Raw genomic sequence first — 20,961 nt, 5'->3', positions numbered from 1 at the left:
GGCCATCATCCATTTTCCTTACTCTGAGGACTTTATCTTGTCGGAACTTGTTTAGACTGAGCATGGCTTCACAAAGTTGTTACTCAAATATTTCAGGCCTTCCTGTGATCTAATGTTTTCCCACGGAAGGAAAATTTCCTCTTTGTGTGAGATAAATACCTATAAAATATGTCCTAAATCCTCTCCCAAAAGGTATTATTAGCATCATGCACTCATTTATAAAGACAGTTCAGCTACTCTATTTACCTTTTTGACTTAATGCATCCATGCTACTTAAAAGTTGTGTTTTATAATAATCATCAATTTGTCAAACCACGTTCACCTTATAAACATTCTTTTATCTAACTTGACCCTACTTTTAAAACTTGAAATTAGAAGAGAAATAGTAAGAAATGATCTGGAAGTTATACAAATTTACAGAAATAAATTAACTGGAATAGACTGTAATAAAGTTACCCCACTGGTTTTGACGAGCTCCTAGGGGTACAAAATGTAGTTCAGTTATATCACACAAGTTGTAGTCCAGTCCAGTTTTTATCAATTTATATGCAGATATATTATAATTAAATAACCCCTCAAAATATAAATTTCTTTCTCCAAGTTCATATAACCTCACATAGAATGGAAATTAAAGGTACACAGAAATACTGTAATAGGATAGCATGTTAGGAAATTACAATGCAGAAAAAAAGAAGAATGAGTCTACCATATTTTCTTTTGCAGTATGTGTCTGTATTTCTATTCTACACTCATTTTGAGACTTTCTAGTCATTTGTACATGCCTCATCAGCAAACGAGTCCTTCCTTAGTTCACAGACTATTATGAGATTGAAAGCCCCTTCTTCGATATAATGCACAATTTACTGACCTAATAAAACCAGGAGAATGAATTTTATGCAGAGACTCCTAATATCAGGGCCATCCTTTTCAATATTGTGTGTTCTGTGTTACAGAAGATGAAATACTGCAAGCAAAAGGGATTGATGTTAGTGGAAAGACGCAGTGGAAGTTGAATAAAAGAGAAAATCGAAAAAACAAAACAAAACTATAATAGTAGTATATAAAAGTCATAGAAGAGTGAATTCCAGGTGAATCAATTTTATATATGTTATTTCTAAAAAAGAATAAATGCATCTTTAGTTATTCTTGTTTCATAACTCCAAATTTAATGTGTAGGCACTTAATTACTGAGGCTCTTATGTCATTACTAATACATTACACTTCAAGCAAATATATATGTCATATATATATATATGTGTATATATGACATATATATATATATATATATATATATATATATATAAAAACATACATATTGACAAAATGTTATGATTACAGTCCTCTCAATCTTTGGTTGCAGTGTAGTTATGGCACAATGCCCCTATGCGTTCAAATGTTAGCTATAATGTGACCCCGCTACATGACAGTAACATAAAATTGACAGAATAAAACCAATTAGAAACTCTAGGAATTGGCCTCCATCACCTCACTGTCTATCTTATCTTTTACTTTCATATGTCTAAGATACTGGCTCCATTCTTTTTCTGTCTATCACTCTCTTATATCAGGACCAACAATTATGGAGCATTCTAAGGACTGGGGGAAAGGAATAAACATGTAATTGTACAGCACACAGAGATCTCACTTGCACAATCTCCCCTGGACCTTTATCCTCAGTACAAGTAGCCTATTAACCATCAAGTTGGTTGAGAGGACATATTTAGTTTGGGGAGCCATTGTCCAGGGTTCCTCCACTCCATGCAACACTTTCTTCTTCTACTGGAAGGAAGCAAGATCACTTCAATAGGAAGTTTTACTCTTGAACATATTTGGGGTCAGCTGACATAAATTGTATTGGCTTCTGCATTAAAAAAAAAACTGTCTGTAAAAGGAGAATTACATTCACCCAACATACATTGAGCCATACATTTTGCAATTCAGCAGATATAATAAAATGGACCAAGATGTAAACAGAGGCCTTGCTGTATCCTGACCAAAGGTAGAGATTTCTCTTGGAAAGCTTTGTGAATTTGTCCTTGATTTTGAAGATGCTATGTTCTCTATACAAATGGAACTATTTGAACTTTTCAATGTGAAGCATGTACTCATATACAGAAGTGGATGTCATATTTTGAAACTATTTACGAATCTAAAGCTGAGTTAAAATTTATACCAGCCTAAACAGGTAGAGAAGCAGAAGAAATCACTCCTAACAAAAGAACTGCCGGGATCTTCAACTTCCGAGACACAAAAGGAAAAACATGAAGAAAAATCTCCCCTTGCACAGTCAGAAAGATTAAGACAAATAAATATATTTGAGAGTGTCTTAATTTGACTCATCTTCTCAAATTCCTAATTTAAACTTAAACTCCTCAAAATATGTTCTCCTGCACTTTCTCTCTTTCTCTTATTCCCCTACACTCAGTCCAATTTGATCAAGGTAGTTTTTGAACCAGGCTCTCTCCTTCCACATCTACTGATAATTCACTTGTTTATGCCCTCACCATTTTATCTCTAAAGGGCTTTGTCTGCCTTTGGTCTTTTTTACATTTAATGACACCCTCATAGAAGTCACATACTGTATTTTTGAAAAACATTAACCCACCGTTCCTTCCATGACAGAATCTTTTTTTTTTTTATTTAAATTTATTGGGGTGACAATTGTTATTAAAATTACATAGATTTCAAATGTGCAATTCTATATCACATCATCTATAAATTACATTGTGTGTTCACCACCCAGAGTCAGTCATGACAGAATCTTTCTCAAGACGTCCTTTAACCCCAATTCCCAGAAAGGAACCTCCTCTCCGTTCCCTATACTTCAACCAGAAACACCATTTTTATTAACCTCATGCATTAAATGCCCGGTCCTCCCTATGCCCAGCACTACAACCACTTATCCAAGTGGTAATCACAACACTCCTTCTCTTAAGATTCTGCTCAAGTTATGTACCAGCGGTGAAGCATTCTCACAAGTTCTAGAGAGCCTTTTTGGTTCTCAGCGCAATGTATAAATACCTCACCTGCAGCAACACTTGAGGGTAGTGACTTTATTTAAGTCAGATAGGGATCTAAAGAGTTCAATCAACTGCACGTAGTAGGTGCATAGTAGGTGCATTCTAACCGTATGTTGAGAGAATGGATGAAGAGTGATGAAGTTGGAGAAACAATATAGGGGAAGGGAGAGAATATCCATCTTGTGGCTCCATCTGCCTCTTCCCCTCCCAGCAATTCTTCCTTCTACTCTTGTAATGCAAAAGGAATATTTTACATTCTACAGCAAACTATAACCCTCAGGTCAAATCTGGCCCACCCCTTATTTTCTATGACCCATGCATGTATTTCTTTTTTTCATTTTCAAATCATAGAAAAAACAGTCAAAAGAAAAATAATATTTTGTGACACAAAAATTATAAAAAATTAAAATGTCTATGCCCATAAGTAGTTATTGAAACACAGCCCTTCTCTTTCATTTACATGTTATCTATGGCCACGCTCTCTCTACAAAGGCAAAGTTGAGTAGTTGTGAGAATAGTTGTCATGGAGGAGGCCTTATAGCCAACAAAGCCTGAAATGGTTCCAGTCTGGCCCTTAAAGTTCTGAGACACCCACTCTAGAGTGTTTTGCCACCTTTACAGACTAACAGCATGGCATTGGTGAGCTTTAGCAGTCAGCTTGGCATTCTTTCTGTTCTCTTGGGTTTATCATTAATGATATAAAATGATCACCAAAGTTCAGATACTTGCTTGTATGTGATACGTATCAAACAACTGCAAACGTTTAAAATCAAGAAAAGTGATTTTAAAAATCCAATGAAAGGATATTGTTCTGTCCGCGATTAAAAATTTATTAAAAATAATAAGACCGGAAGAAAAACACAAAACACAACTCCAACTCATTTACCCAATTTTAAGTAGTATTTTCCACTCCTGTTATTTTTCAGCTCTCTATAGAACAGAGACTATCAAATTTTTCATATTTCTCTTAAATTGTACAGCCCCAAAGGGCGCATGCCTAGTAAGACCCCACTAATGTTGAAAGTAGTAAGAGGATTATGCTCTGGATCATTTTCAACCAGTGATCTGATTATAATTCGTGTTTATTTACATAATAGACTCATATTGTTTAGTACCTTTCCCTTGAAATATAATCCAACTTCGTATTAAGCAGCTCCTACAATTTAAGTCAACAATACATTTAAAATAGAAATATTTTCCACCTTAACACAGCTCATCACATCAAGTTTTTCTGACTCAGTCATGAAAACTGGTTGGTGATATATTTTAAACATAGTTACATTTTTGCCAGTCGTTTCCCTCAATACTTAAAAAGGCTTAACAGGGTCCATCCTAATATTTTTTCTCATCTGCATAGGCCAAAGACGATAGGTACATCTTTCTCTAGTTTTAAATTGACAAGCATCTTCCAAAGTAATCCCTATACTCACTCCTGCTTCTATTCTGCCCAAATCTCTCCCACTCTCATGTTCTAGCAATGAAATGTAAAATGAAAGAAGTACTATTTCAACTGAACTTAAGCCATGTTCAATGAAAAAGAATCTCTCTAGCCAGTGATGCAATACTCCCTAAACGGGCACCATAATCTCATGACCTTTGTACTGGGACCTAACACTTCTAACGTGAATCATATTCTGTCCTTGCCCCTACCCCCGGGGCCCTTTCATTTTTATTGCTTTGCTGGCTTCTCCCTCTAGTTAGACATCTCGATTCTGATTATTTCCCTGAAGAATTAGTTTACATTTATATTCCAAATAAAGTGTTTGTTCTTACTCTACTAGGAATTTTTGTTGCCTGAATTTTTTTTAAAATCATTTTTACGTTCATTGGGTGGGCAAGGGAGAGAAAGCTTCTAGTAAGCTTTCTAATGCTGGGATATGTAATTTATTTATCATTTTGTTCTCCACCTTCGTTATATCACTAATAAAGATGTTAAATCAGACCTCACTTGAAGCTGAGCTCTAGACATCACCCACCAAATCGTTACATTTTCATCTCTGATTGCCCTTGGGTATTGCCACCTCTTAACAAGACATTTCACTTCCACAGGGAGAAAAAACAAGTTACAGGAAGCATCATGCAGAGTCCTTTACATGTTATTTGTTCTCATTTTCTGACTACAGCAAAGGCTTTTCAACGAATGTGAGTATATACAGAAGGACCAGACTAGGCTGCTAAACCAAAACTAAATTTAAAATGTAAAATAAGCAGCAAAATAAGAAAAATTTTAAAAGAACACTACGGCTAATTTACCTCTAAATATTAATAGTCTATATGAACTTAGAATCATGTTGAGAAACAGTACGGAAAAGCATCAGTTTGCATTTTCGAGCTTCCATACACAGGCCACCAAAACTGGGAGCTTTTCTATATACGCCCCACAGATGATTCACAGGTTGCTAAACCTTAAGCAATTTTACTTGAACTATGCCAAGTACCACATGTCATCAACAGATATAAAGAGAGGTAATAGGGATTATAAAGATAGCATCTTTAATCCCTTATGCTAAACTAGCCTATAGATATAAATATATATATGTATATATGTGTATACACAGAGGGTGCCAAAAAATGGATACACATTTTAAGAAAGGAAAAAACTGTATTAAAATGACGCTGAAGGTAATCACTTTGAGCACCTCCTGTAATTGCAGAAGTCAAATGTGACTTGTATTCATCTTCTGTTATCCGTATATATAGAGTATTACAATTTTAACACAGTGTTTTTTCTTTCTTAAAATGTGTATACACTTTTTGATGTGTGTGTGTGTGTGTGTGTGTGTGTGTGCCATCTTATTTGTAAATTACAGACTGTCCCTTATATCCAAGTACTTATTGGAAACAAACACCTGCCACCCTTAACACTTTCTCATTAGGTGCTTCTCGAAAATCTCAAGAGTATTATAATTAGTTTCTTTATCAAACAAAAATGTGATTTGGATGCTGTGAAACAGGTAAGACAACATTTTGAATATCATCGCTAACATCATGTTTTAAAGTTTGATGGTGATCACAAATATTGCCAAAATAGAAGAATGACTTATTTTTTTTTTTAGTAAGTGTTCGTTTGGTATATTTTTACCGTTTCAATTTTATCTGCCAGTAGCCACAATTAACACTTCATGAAACACTTTTTTTTTTTTAAGACTATTGTGGGTATTGAAAATATAGCAACTTCTTTGTCAAAGGCTTTGACAATGTATAAGATCTAATTTGCAAAACAGCCAAAGTATCATGAAGACCTTTCTTGTCTGCCTTCCCCCCCCCCCCCCCCCCGCCCCCTCCACCCATTAAAAACAGAAGGTATTAATCACCAGATTTCAAAGGCAGCTGACTGATGCTATTCACTGGATAGGGCATTCTCACTAATGTGGCCCCATGAATAACTCTCAAGCCTTTTATTATTGCTCTGAGTGGACTCTTAACAGCACAGCCGCTCTTTAGCAACCCTCATCCCCTCAGGCTCCAAAAGGATTATAGATAGTGGCTGAAAGAAAGCATCCTTGGTAAAAACAAAAGTTTTTAAAGGGAAAAAAAATGGGAGCAAAGTGGACATATTGAAGACAAGTCATGATTCATGGCCTGTACTGTGTTCTGCCTCTCTTTCTCTTACTCAATACACTCTTTAGTTTGCCTGCTAGATAAGAGGAGACCAGACCAGTGCACTTCACCTAGCAACCAATAGCAGTCAGCAAAGAAGGCATGTCATCTGCTCAAAGGGAAAAACGGAAGAATTTGGGGTCATACAAAGCCAGACACATGTTCTTTTGCATTTGATCCCAAATTGATTATCAAAAAGGATTCAGTAAATGCTAAATAATTCTGTTTTATGTGAATGTTAACAATCCAAAGGACTAAATATTAGCTTGTCGCTTGCTATGTAGTAGTTTCAAGTGCTGGTCCAATTCATTTCATTCAAATGTTCAGTTTTTCACTTTCCCAGTACTCTTCTACCCCTTATTGTCCATAGAGACTGCCCGTTCCAGGTATATCTTGTACCTCCTGGACTACTTCAAATGCAAAAAATATGCGGAAACCCCTATAGGACCCCATGTTCAGAAAGCCATTGGCTAGCTATCTTATTTTCATGCCATGTTTTGCTCCTGCTTAGAAAGACTTAAAAAGCAAACAAACATAAAAACACTTTCTGAAAAGAAAAAAATGAACAAACTTGGAATTTAAATTTAACACGATGAAACACATTTACTGAGAGCCTCAAGAGCATGGAGAGCATTTCATAACATCCAACTGATGAACCTCACAGATGTTACAGTTTAACATAAAAATACAATCATTCATAGCCTGGAAAATGTTCTTCTTAAAATAAAAAGTTGCCTGTTGGATTGGGAGGAGGAGGGTAGGCATCAAACAATGCAGAAGTTTATTCCTATCTTATAGCCATGTGTGTACGGGATGGTGGGATAAGAGACATCTTTCCCCAAAATCTGTACCCACGTGTTGTGCATATTTTCCCCATTCTTTTTTGTTTCATTTTGTATTACAAGTTGACATTATCCAGGCTTTCAATCATAAAGGCGGATTGAAACACTTAAAAACATACTTAGCTACAAAATCACCTACATGTTTTCATGATAGCCCGTGAGAAACTCCCCAGTTAAATGTGTTAGCACTTCTTTTCTGGTGAAGTTATTAAACAGCATTTGTGAGAAGAAAGACTGCAAACCTCAACTGAATGACAGCTTGAAGATTTGGGAGTGCAGGGCTCAGATACCATCAAATACTTTTTCACTGGTAGTTTTTAACTCTTGAGAGTATCACTGCAATGAAAAAAGTAGTTCTGAGACTATCAAATTCAATGTTTTAACTCCTAACAGTCCATTTTGCACGGGGGGAAAAATGCCGAGAAATGTTAAGCTACCTGGCGTTATCTTTCTAAAAGGTTACATTGTTCTTACTCAGTTTCTCCTGCAATCAAGGATCCATTTGGGGAGGGGTTCACATAATAGTCATTTGGGCGATGGCTTCTTGTTGAAGTTGTTGACATTCAAAGGTGTGTTAGAACAGACAAGCTGTTGCTAATTAAGGAAAGGAAAGTAAAATGCTTTATCTAGCTTAACAGATCAGCAATGAACTCAGTTTTCAATGACTACACTGTAATGTGTTAATACATTAAAACTCGCTTTAAAATAAAGATATAAAATACAACTTAGAATGCCTGTTGCTAGGGCCATCCTGAGTTCCTCTTAATTTAATGTAGCCCTTAAAACTACATTCTGTAATTATCAGATATACGTAAAGAAATTAGGTTAAGTATATGCTAACGTTTGCTAGTATTCGGAAATAAATATTGTAAAACTTTAAAAGTGTGGCTATAACCTTGATTTATAAAATTTGTAACTCTTTATAAAGAAAACCTCTTAACTGAATTATTTTGAAAGTCAAAAGTTTTCCCTTTCTTGATTCTCCGTAATGAATATTTTAATAGGTTATAACTGTTGCACAGGTTTTGGATAAATCATTTAAATTCCAAATGGCTTCAACTGGGTGTTCCTTCTTTAAACTTGAAAAGCAGTGTAATGGAATAGTTGAGTTATGTTCCATGATCTCCAGCTCATTTCTCATTTCCAAAAAGGCATGGGACCAAAAACAAGGGAAAGGGATCCCACATCAATCCCTACAACAGAAATTTAAAAGTGGTTGTTAACCCCCTCTCCTGAGCTAAAATTGCTATGTTGCATATGGTTCTAGTTACAGTGGCCATAAACAAAGTACATTGGCTTAAGACTACTGTTTTCTTAGTATTAAATTTTAAAAAATTCATAAGGTAACAATAACTACCATCGTCATTAATGAATGAAAGTGAATGTGAATCGTAAGACTAGTGAATTTTGCCTGTCATCCATATTTACATTATTAAGCCCACAGCAAACTACAGGGGCTATATCCAATGCAGATTGAATAATGAACCATGATTGTTTTCAAAGATAGATGTTTATGGTTTCAAAAAATTTTTTTCTAGGCTAAATTTTCTCCTTCACTTGTATTCAAACATAATAATAAATGATAGGACATTTAATTAAATAACTTACAATAACAGAATTTAAAGGCTGAGTGAGACACTGGAGATTACACAGTCAATTCTTATCTTTTTCTGGTAAGGATCTAGAATCATGCAATCAATTAATAAGAAAGCTAAAACTGGAGTCCAGAGCTTCTGGCCCTCCACTACTACCATAATGGTATTGTTTTATTCAGTTTATCTTTCTGATATACAGAACCACTCAATATACAATTCTGAATAATTGATAATTGTAAATTTGTTAGGATCAGTATCTATACTGGGTGAAGTGGACTACCTTACCCAGTCTTACCCAGGAAAGAAAGGTAAGTGGACTATCTAGAAAAAAATGTGAGTGGAGTCTGTTACTTTTTGAAAATATTTTCTGTAGTAGGCGGTTTACTTAGAACCCAGTAAGTTTGTCTTATGCAAGATTTATCTTCATGGTACTTTATATCAAAAGTACCAAATGAAACACATCCTGGCTAAAAAGTAAATCAATCAACATGAACCAGGATGCAGACTCTACAAGCTCGTTCTATTTGTTAACAAATTGCTATTGGTAGACTGCCTGTCTTGTTTACTGCTTTCATTCATAATACCACTCACTTGGGAATCCCATTCGTTCTGTAATCAGCATATGATGCAATGGAAAAGCACATGTCATAGCATGTTTATCACAGTTATATAGATATGGACACAGTGAGTCCCCTCAAGAGGCAAAAGTTCTTAATCAGTCACCTGAAGCCTCATGCTGAAATGCTCGATGAGGTTCATCATTAACCTGACAGCCAAAGGCCTCTAAACTTTACATCTAGTCCATACTGGAAAGGGAATAATAATAAAAATAGTACTAATAATTAAAACAGTGACAAACAATACTTAAATGATGATTATTAAGTATGACACATATATGGATGTATACATACAACTATACATACGTATATATGACATATACATATATATTTTCATATATATATATAATATATATACATATATTTTTCATATATATATACACTCACATTTACTCCTTGTATCAACTATATGATATAGACACTGCTATCATGCCCATTTTACATGTAAGAAAACTGAGGCATAGAAAAGTTAAATTACTTACTCAAACTCACTTGGCAGTGTTTGTTAACTGACTGTCTTTCAATAATCATCTTATACTTCTTCCCTTAAAGACAAACTACGTCACAATTAAACTAGACTTCTTGCCTTGCCCCTAGCACATTATGTCCTGTCCATGTCATGTCTCCTGTCGTTCCTTTTGCTAGAATGCAATTTCCAATCTCTCTGCCGTTACTAAAGACCCAGCAAATCCCAGGTGAAGTGATCCACCTGGGAAGTATTGTCCTTTCCCAGACTGCACCAGCGGGAAATCATCTATTTCTTCTGTCACTTCCCAGACTATGTTGTGTGTACCTTCAACCCCCATTTAGCAGATACCACTTTTGTTCTGGAGACTTGAACATTTGTGATCGTCTGTACTAAAGAATGATCTCCTTGAATGTGGGAACTATTTAACAGGTCACTATATTCCTCACAGAGTCCCAGCCTTGTTTATAAATAGGTGCTCAATAAGCATGTGTTGAATCAAGTGAATGACCTCATGATATCGTGCATTAATTCTCTTGTGCACATGTTCAGCTGGTCATTTTCAGTAACATGAGTCTGAAGTCTTGTCATGGAGTTCCAGGGCTGAGAAGCTGGACACAGTCTCTCAAGAGAAGCATGGTATAGAAATAAAACAGCCTTGGACTCTGGTTTCAGCTCTGCTACTAAGTAGAAATGGGATCTGTGACAAAGTGCAAAAATTCTCCAAGCTTCATTTCTCCATGTGTCCAACCAGTGAGACAGATGTATGGCATAATTATAAAAAGTTTCTAGCTTTGAAATGCTATGATTTATATTTAGTATTGCTGAGGTCTCTGCTAAAAGTGACAAGTTCAATTTGGGTTCATGTCATGTCTAAAACTTTACAGGGCAATTGAAGAAGACTTAGAAGACAATTATTGAAGGGATTAGAAATTAGGACTATTAGAGATTTAAGGTGTATTATTACAATATAAAATTGTTTCACTACAAAATATCATATCCAAATCATAAAGGCAATTCTATGTTTTTTTCTTCCCCCAAGGCAAATTAAAGAATGTATTTACCTCATACATTGCCAGCGGGAATGTATAATGATACAGCTGCTTTGGAAAACAGTTTTGCAGTTCCACAAAAGGTTAAACATACTGTTAGCACATGACCCAGCAATTCCACTCCAGGTATACACCCAAGAAAAATAAAAACATATGTGCACACAAAGATTAGTACATGAATGTTCATAGCAACAATATTTATAATAGCCAGAGGGCAAACAATCTACATGTCCCTGAATGACTAATTCAAAGGAAAAATGAAACAAAATACTATTCAGCAATAAAAAAGAACGAAATACTGATACAGGCTCCAACATGATGATCCTTCAAAACATTAGACTGAGGGAAAGAAACCAGTACCAAAAGACCACACGCTGTATGATTCTCTTTATATGCAATGGCCAGAATGGACTAATCTATGGAGGCAGACAGTAGTAGACTAGAGCCGGGGAAGAGACAGTAAATGAGGAGCATGATACACGGTTCTTTTGGGGGAATGATAAAAGTGTTCTAAAATTAGGTTGTAGCGATGTGAATATGCTAAAACCACTGATTTGTACAATCTACATGGGTGAATTGTATGGTAGGTGAATTATATGTCAATAAAGTCATTGGGGAATTTAAGTAGCAAAATTTAGAGAATGTCTATATTGGCCTCTATCTCAGTTATAAAAAAATAAATTTTCCATTTAAGATGCTTTTCAGTTATTTTCTTAAAATCAAAACTAGGTCTATACAGAAGACCCTACCTGCCAAATCCCTGAGTCGATCTCAGTTTAGCGTTAGTGATGGCAAATGGGGCCTGGCCATGATGTCTATGACAGCAGAAGGGGAAGGACAGTGCTTGCTACTGGGGATGTTACTTTTCATCTTCTTTTTCTTTTTCAATTATTAAAGACCTGTACATCTGGAGACTAATTTTAGAAGTAAGCTATTTAATTCTATCTCAGGACTAAAATAATCACTTTTACCTGTTGCTAATGCTTACATGGAAAGCTTCCTTAATTGCACAGAAAAATTCTCAGTTTATAGACTAGATATCATCATATAAGTCAACATTCCTGAGTGCGGTGGGAGTGTGTATGGTTCTATTATTGCTCATCAGAATCAAGTGAAGGAGGGCCTGTCAAAATATGCACACACCACTCAACAGTATGACGAAACAAACACAGCAGTGTTAGGATGGGAATTGGGGGAGAGTGACCTTTAAAACCAGCATTATAGAAAATGTGCTAGGATAGATGGAAAAGAGCCATGTTAAAGCCAACGGTCAATTCTCTATCTCCTGCCAGGTGAAAGGCAGAATATTAAATCACCAGAACTCATGATGTCCTTTGTGTCAAAATTTGCATGTTTGCTAACTCTATCTATCTATCTATTCATCTATCTATCTATCTATTCATCTATCTATCTATCTATAGCTATAGCTATCTACACACACACACACACACCCCAAAATATAAATAAATTAACCTTGTTCAAAAGGTAAATGTTTCATGTGTTGGGCAAAGGCATGAAAACAACATTTCACAAGTATTCCATAAGCATATTTTCACACATCCAACAAATATTTGAATATTGACTATGTGTCATCCTGTGCTCTAGACGTGGAAAGAACATTGGTAAACACAACAAAAGTAAGTCCCCGTGGTAGGGAGCTCAATGTCAGAATCAGACAAGAAACAAACTAACATCTCTACCTATCTATTGCTGAGGGAACATTTTCCATGGGACTCTCATGTTTCTGCATGTCTTGCGAGCAGAGGCGCTAACTACTCTTTTATTCCAAACTATCTCTTCAAGGATATTTACATAACAAACAGTCTTGTATAACAAAGACAGTCTCCATTGAGAACAGATTTTCTAACTGTCCTATACAGTCAAGACGATGTCTTCCTCCAGGGTAAAGGTTAGGCAGGTTTCCTTGCTTCCCATTATAAAATATCTGGGTTCCCAATCTCAGGGTTCTGCAGCTGTGAGGCAAGCCACTATGTTTGCATCGTCTACCTGGGACCCTATACATTGCTCCCAAGGGACTTCCGGATCAAGGTAAATTAACACAGACACGAAATTATGCTGCTTGCTGTAGCATGACTGACTAAGTCTATCATCTCTTCCCCAGGAGTCTAATGCCTTCTGCCAGCATTCACGAAGTGTGGCAGACTGACTTCCTAGCTAGCAAGTAAGGCTAAGACGTCAGTACCTTCATGGTTGTTGATGAACACAACACACACACACACACACACACACACACACACACTTCTAGGAGATAAGTGCTATAAAAAATTAAGAAGACAGGTAAAGGGGAAGCCCAATCATATTTTATGGGGAGTAATTTTAGATAAGGTATCCCACATTTTTGAAGAGAAGATATTGGATAAGGAACTATTAAATCCATTGAAAGACTTACCCATGTAAAGGGCTGGGGAAGCACATTTCAGGTAGAGGAAAGAACAAATGCAAAAACAAAAGTCCTGAATATCAAAAAGAAAGTTCTAAAAGTTCTGAGTCAGGAACAGAATATCAAAAGGAAAGTTCTAAATCTAAGTTCTAGGTAGGAAATGTGGACAGATGAGGTCAAGAAGCTAGGGAAAGGCCTGAACTTGAATAGTCTTGTAAACGGTTGTGAAGGTTCCGAGTGGAAGACTAGAAGGTTCTGAGCAAGGAGCTGCCATCATCTTATTTACATGCATTTACAAGGTCCGTCTGGCTACCGTGTGGCAATTACCTGGGATAACGGTCAGGTGTGGAGATAGAAACAGAAAGGAACCCATGAGCATTCATCAGGCTAGGATAATAGTCCAAGTTTTCTCCAGAATGGTAGTGGTTGAGTTAGTAAAAAACTTTTCATATCTAGTTATTTGAAAATGCATCAAAACAATAAGATGATTTATCCCCACAGAGGGATGGATAAATGGATAAATATATGGTAACCACGTATAGTTAAATAATGGTAGAATGTAGGTGGGTATATCTCAGTGTTCACTGTACAGTCTTTCAACTCTGCTATAAAAAGATGAATACAAGTCATGTGTATACATTTTTTTGGCACCCCGGGTAAGAACCAAATTGTAGCCTCAAGGAATTTACGTTCCTCCACACAATAATTAAAGCAATTTGAGAAGTATCAGCTCAAAGATGGATTTTAAACTCATGCACCTACAACAGTTTAGTGGTTACCAGAGGGAAAGCGGGAAGAGGAGATTGTAGAAGAGGGTAAAGGGCATCAAATAGATGGTGACAGAAGGAGAACTGACTCTGGGTGGTAAACACATAATGCAATATATAAATGAGATATTATAGAATTGTACACTTGAAACCTATGTAGTTTTGCTGACCACTGTCACCCCAACAATTGAAAAAAAAAAAAAAAAAAAACCTCATGCAACTAGATGAAAGATCTTAAGGATTAGATGCAAATGGAGAAGAAAACACTAAGTCTTGAGGCCCAGGTTACTCCAATATTGTTTTGAGTTAGAGATAGGGATACTGAGTGAGTATGCTACACTTTAGCTGCTATATTAGATTTCTATTATGGTATAAAACACCACTGACACATTAAAAAATGTTATGGAAATTTCCCCTAAAATACTTTACGTAATCATTCATACCTGTTTTATTCAATAATTAACAAGAAGAAGAAGTCAATATGAATGTATTGATTTACGCTGATAATGTCTGTACCTACCTGGAGACACTGTAAGAAACATAACTGCTTTGCTTTAAAAATACATCTATAAAATGGTATTCTCTAAGTTTCCACTGTCTGCTTGAATTATGAAATGTGGGCTTCTGTCTGCCTCACCTGGAAAAGATAGGATCTACACCAAACAAGTCTGCATGAAGCTATATAGTAGAGGAAAAGAAAAATACTAATCAAGACCCCAATTGGATATATCTAAAGGTAAAACATTATTAACATATCCCTTTTAAATGCAGATTTTCTAAATTATTATTCAAGAAACACCCTCACCAATTTTTTTCACTCTTCACAGGTTTCTCTAATTCCTTATACCAGGTTCCAAAAAGGAGGAAGCGGAGGAAGAAATGAAGGAGAAGGGAAAAGAGGAAGATGAGGAGAAATAGAAGGAGCTCAAGGAGCTAGAGAAGAGGAGGAGCAGAAGGAGAAATAAGTAAAAGGAAAATCTTTTTTTCTAATGCTCTTCAAAACCCAAATTGCATAGGGGAAGTAAATTTATCTCCTATAGATTGCAGGAACTACTGAGGCAGACATTACTAGACATACATCTCCCACATACATAAGCTCCTTTCATTACTATAGTACCCACATTTATGTAATGTGCTTATGTATCCAGATTTTTATTATCAGAGATGCTACTTTATATATGCTGCTCCAGCATGAGATGTCCAGAATTGTTCTTTTTGTAAATCATGATTTTTTTTTTAAGATACATTTTTTTTTTGTTCTATGTTCTAAGACATCCTTTTGGTTTATGGTTCACATGTTGCCTAGAATCAAAGGTTATTTAAACAAAGCCAATTCAAACGTGTTATTACCGCATAGTTCCAAGAACAAATTTCAGGTTACTTATATGCAATTTAAGTTCTGAAATGGACTACATATGGCTACAATAATGATCCCATTACTGAAAGAAGCACTTTAGCAAAATATATAAACCTGTATGAGATTATGTATCTGCACCATGCACATACATTATCTTTGTCTCCCCAAATACCATGAGTGCCAGTATCATTTAACAATAGTTAAGGATTAAACATAAGAAAACTATTTTCATTTTAAAAATAGCTTTTCACAAGTATTGCAAAATTATTGAATTGACAGAATGTATAGGATATAGATGTTATTAAGGTCTTGTGATAGTTCATATTAGTTCCCTGTACATTATTGCAAATCCATATTCTTAAAAAAAAAAAAAGAAAAAAATCTGGAGAACAAAAGCTAAACTCAATACATATTCTCCTATTAATAGTAAAGAAAAATTTGTACTTAGTTAATTATCTGTATCAAATGAGAAAATCTGTATTTACATCCCAAATAGAAAAGTTTGTCTATAGTTCTCAACTAACTTAATATTTATTCTCAATGGATTCCTCTACAAGATATTGAAAAAGCATAAATAATATTAGCACATATCTTCTACAAGGAGGCAAAACTCTAACATTTTTCATATACCATAAAAATGCACATATAAATAACCCACCAAGCAAATTTCAATGCAAATCTATGTATCATTTGTCACTGAATAAAATTAATTTCTGTGTCTAGCACAAGGACAGTCAGTATATCTTTGAAATGGCACAAGCCTCTCTAAATTTGAAATTCATGGGGAGAACGAGCACACACTTCTAAGAAGGATAATAAGTAAATAGAAATCACAGAATCCTGGAAGAGTAAGAAAGCTTAGAGATCCTACCAACCAACCCCTCATTATACTTGTGAATACTCAGTGCCAGTGTGTTGAAATAGCCTAGAGGGCAGTGTTGTCTACATCCCAAATTTTCAGCAGTCCCCATGGAGAGGCTGTCATCATTCTGGAGTAAACCAAAGGCAATCCAATGACAAATGTATGATTTACATACTAATTCAGTAAGTGTCCACAATCCTCCTTTGCTTTTGACACAATATATAGATGCTAAATACAAAAATTTGATTCACACACACACACAGACACACACACACTCACACACACACACACACACACACACACAATTTAATGTTACCTTTTCAACTCCTCGACCCTGGGCATTTTTTGCTACATTACTATGAATTTTGATTCATAATTGTGGCCCAGACACAAATACCCCCCCTTATCTTATAAAACTATAACGGAACAAAGGTCCTAGGTGTGTCTCTGGGCACAAGAGGTGAGGCGGTGGGGAAAGGAAAGAAAGAAGGGAGAGAGGGAAAGAAGGGCAGAACAGGAGGGAGGGAGAGAAGGAGAGAAATGATGTCTTGCTCCTGCCGTTCCAGCAAGCTAGTTAATTGCATTTGTTTCATGTATCTCTAAACACTCGGATACATTAATTACATTCTGTAACACCAAGCTCTTCTGATTCCCTCTGTCACTTCCACTGAGCAATTTAATTGTATTCCTCCTAGCTATACACGGATTCAAAAAAAAAAAGACAAACTTGGTGATAATTCTGTAGTCTAATATATAGTCTCTACATGAATTTCTGGTATTGAAATATGTAAATTCGTGTCTTATGAGGACATGTTATCCAAAAAGTTATATCCAAGTCTTCTCATCATAATAATCGAACACATTTAAGAAAAATATGCAAACCTTTTTGTTATGGTAACGTAAATGTATTATAGGGTAAATGTATTGAAGAACATGTATGGTGAATGATTAGATATGATTATAGATAGTGTCACACTATAATTCACAATGATAAATTCCTGAACATCTATAGCTGAGAAGGGAAAAAGAGAGAAGCAGTGTGCCCACATGAATGCCTAGCTTACTATAGCTTGGGGGCAAAGGTACGCATGTTGTCCATGACTGGAAACTGCCACTTGACAGTAGGTAAACTCATCTGTATTGCCTCATGTTTATAGAAAGCCTTCCTCTTTGAATCCAATGCATTGGGTTCTGTGCAGCAGCAGCTGTCAGGAACAAAGTTAGCTGGTGCTGGCGGACAAAAATAGGCAGTGTCCCAAATAATGAATTCGTCCACAATGCATATGCTGGAGGAAAGTTTATGTAGCAACAAGCAACTACGATGCCTCAAATATTTGGATCAATATACCTCAGATTCTTTACAAGTACCGTCATTAAAAATTAAAGTACTATACTCCACATTTTCAGGGGGGAAAAAATAAAACATTCTCTAGTCTTCTCTTTAAACCAATTGTTTCTACTGATGTAAAAATTTAAGTCCCTAGAAGGTTAATAATACCAAATGTCGCTTCGACTTCCTTCTTTGCACAAATAAAAAAGCATGTTAATGATTACTTCCACTTGCCATTCACAAGAGCTCCAAAAATGGATTTTGCAATCCTCTCACAAGAAACTGACTATGAAAATATCCCAGGAAACCAAATCTGAACAAAAGACAGGAGAATCAGAGGCGGACTGCTGGCTGCTTGACAGAGTGATTCAACCTAGAGGGAGACACCTCCCGCACCTGTTTCAGGTCCCCATTGTGTTTGTCACTGGGGACAGAGCTGAGTGTTCCCTGCCGAAGCCTGCCCAAAGCTTAGGCTTCCCCCTTTCTGGAGCCTCGCCCAGTCTTACTTCTGACAGTTTTTTTTCTCCCTATGATCTAAATTCTTCATTCTGATTTCACGCTAGGAGGGCACTCACCAGCAGGAAGGTGATACACCCTGATCCCAAGGAGACCCTGTCCCACATCTCTCACCCATGGAACCTTCGGAGCACCTATTATTACTACTTTTTTTCCCTTGAATTGCTAAGCCAAAGTTCAGATACAAGAACACCAAATAGAGAGCAGGTACCAGAGTATTAGACTCCCTTAAGAGATTTACTTTCATATGTATTTTTCTAACAAAACTAAGAGCCCAGCATTTATTTGCCAACTCCTCAATTAATTAATTAAACTACAACAATAGGTGACTTCTAACACGTTCCCCTTGCAGCAGTTTAGAAACAAAGACTTAAAACCTGTCCCCCAAAAGCCCCCACGCCTAGCCAAAGGGGACACATTACACATGTCACTTTATTTACACCCCACATCCCACTCAGAAAGAAATGTTTGTTTGTTTGTTTGTTTGTTTGGGGGGGGAATAAAAGCATTTTTAACTTACCATTAACCCGAACATATAAAAATCCACAGAGCAGTAGTTGTGTAAACATCAGCCGACTCATTTTGACATATTAAAAAGGATCCAGATTGCTTAAGAAACCAATCCCAGAGAGCAAAAGTACAAAAATAGGTATCAAAAGAAGAGGTAGGTCCAAAGTTCAGACTTTCCTAGATGCTAATTAACGTCAAGAACAGCAAATCTCAAGATCAGAAGAGGTTAGTGGAGAGGTCTTGAATGGGGCACCTTAAGATCCATCCAAATTATCAGAGGGCACTCCAAAGGCTGCTGTGTTTCCACACTCTGGCTTCCCAAACTCTCACAGCTTCAGTCCAGCCGGAGGGACTATTCAAGTATGTCTAACCCTCACTCTTCGGGCTCCATTGCAATCCAAAGCCAAGTTCTTTCTTCAGAAGTCAAGAAGATGAAGGGAGAGGAAAAAGACCTAATTCCTAGAAAGTGTTCCACAAACTTGCCAGCGCGCTGCCCAAAAACCATTGGCCTGCCCACTGGCGTTCTTTCCCGGGTCTCCTTCTCTCTCGGTAGCAGCTCCACGTCCAGAGTTTTTTTTCACTTAACTTCCATAATCAAGATATGTCAAAGCAACACTTTGCAGGCGGGCCTCTCCTTTGCAGCCTCGTTGCCTCCCTCTACCTCTCCTTTCCAAAAGAGAGGCAAAGGGAAATCAAGACGACTTGGGTGGAGAAGGCGAACTCCTCTGCGGTGGGGCCGAGGGAGGGAGGGAATGAGAGAAGGAGGGGATGAGAGAGGGAGGGGCAGAGCTGAGGCAGCAGCCACCCCCGCGGTGCCGCCAAAGAGCGACCTGCACCCGGGCGGCTGCGGGCGAGAGCGAAGAGCAGCGAGCGAGCTCAGGAGCCGGGGCGCGGGAGGGAAACGGAGCGCGCAGTCCCGCCGCCCGCCCGGGGCCCGCCGCCCGCCGGGGTCCGCCCGCGGCTGCTCCGACGGCCGGGCAGCCGAGCGTCCGCCTCCTCCTGCAGCTGCCGGCGGTGCAAGGACTTAGAGGAAAGACAGCGTGGAGGCGGGAGGGGAGGGGAGGAACGAAAGCTGCTAGGAGTCAGCCCCGGGAGGTGGGGAGAAAAAGGGGGTGCTCTGAGCCCTCCACCTCCACACTCCGCCACCCGCCTGTTCAGGGGGCTCCAGCCCGGAGGGTCGGGGGGAGGGTGGGGCTGAGGGATGGGGGTTGGAGAGCCGAGAGTCCTAGGGGGGCGGAAATGAACAAATTCGGAGCCGAGGCCACGGGCTTCCCCTTCTCTGTGCCTCCTCGTCCCCGTCCTTCCCGCCTCGGGAGGCGATAGGTGGGCTCTAGCCTCCTGCTCGTCGCTGCGTCCCGTTTAATGGGCAGGTAATTTTCTCGGTGAGTGATTTCATGGAAGCCCTTCCTAATTATTCATCCCTCCGTCTGCCGGAGATGCACGCGCTTTCTGGAAAAAGATCATCCTCCAGGACCCAGGGTGCAGCCTCATTACCCGTTAAAATCACACACTCACTCTTCACCTTTTAGCAAAATGAGAAGCTGAGCGGGAGGAGAAAAGGAAACAAAATATAACCACCTTTTGGAGCGGAAAGGTGGTGTGTGGGTGCTTCCTATGTTGTTAAAAAGGCACGGGGGGAGGGGGAGAGGTTTACAGAAATCTCTAACCTCCACCAGCTTGTTTTAGGCAAGATCTATGGCCCCCTGAGGAATCTCGGGGTGTGGGGGGGTGACCGGGAGAGGGGAAGGGGTGGCATCTCCTCCTCTGTCACTCAGTTGCCTGATGTCCCCTCAAAGATGAGTTTGAGGCGGATTGTGGGATGCAAGGGAGTTGAGCGGGAGAAGAGGAGGATGAGGAGTGGGGATCAGAGAGCTTGGGAGCCGGGGTTACCCGAAACCCTTACCCTCCAGAATGAGGACCTCTTGAAAGGACAATCGGAAAGCACAGGATCGGGAAAAGCTGAAAACCCAACTGAGCTAATAGAAGCTCAAAAAGAGCCGAATTCAAGCCCAACGATGACAAAACC

General features: G+C 37.9%; 1 protein-coding gene across 11 annotated transcripts in view; it reads right to left on the bottom strand.

Annotated features, from left to right (window-relative positions):
• ROBO2 (roundabout guidance receptor 2) overlaps positions 1-20,961 on the bottom strand; it is a 1,653,426-nt gene that overhangs the window by 573,053 nt on the left and 1,059,412 nt on the right. For 3 of the 11 annotated variants that reach the window (XM_033131242.1, XM_033131275.1, XM_033131258.1), the window contains exon 1: positions 18,946-19,787. The exons of 7 other annotated variants lie outside the window; for them this stretch is intronic. In XM_033131242.1, the coding sequence (XP_032987133.1) occupies positions 18,946-19,006 (61 nt within the window). In that variant the 5' untranslated portion in view covers positions 19,007-19,787. Of the gene's footprint in view, positions 1-18,945; positions 19,788-20,961 lie in introns of those variants that run through there. One more of the 11 variants, XM_033131300.1, reaches the window with a different exon arrangement.

Source organism: Rhinolophus ferrumequinum, chromosome 2, assembly GCF_004115265.2.
Source record: "Rhinolophus ferrumequinum isolate MPI-CBG mRhiFer1 chromosome 2, mRhiFer1_v1.p, whole genome shotgun sequence".
NCBI classification, from domain to species: Eukaryota; Metazoa; Chordata; class Mammalia; order Chiroptera; family Rhinolophidae; genus Rhinolophus; species Rhinolophus ferrumequinum.
The sequence above is the reverse complement of the archived record's forward strand: the minus strand, read 5'-3'. Positions and strand labels throughout refer to the sequence as shown.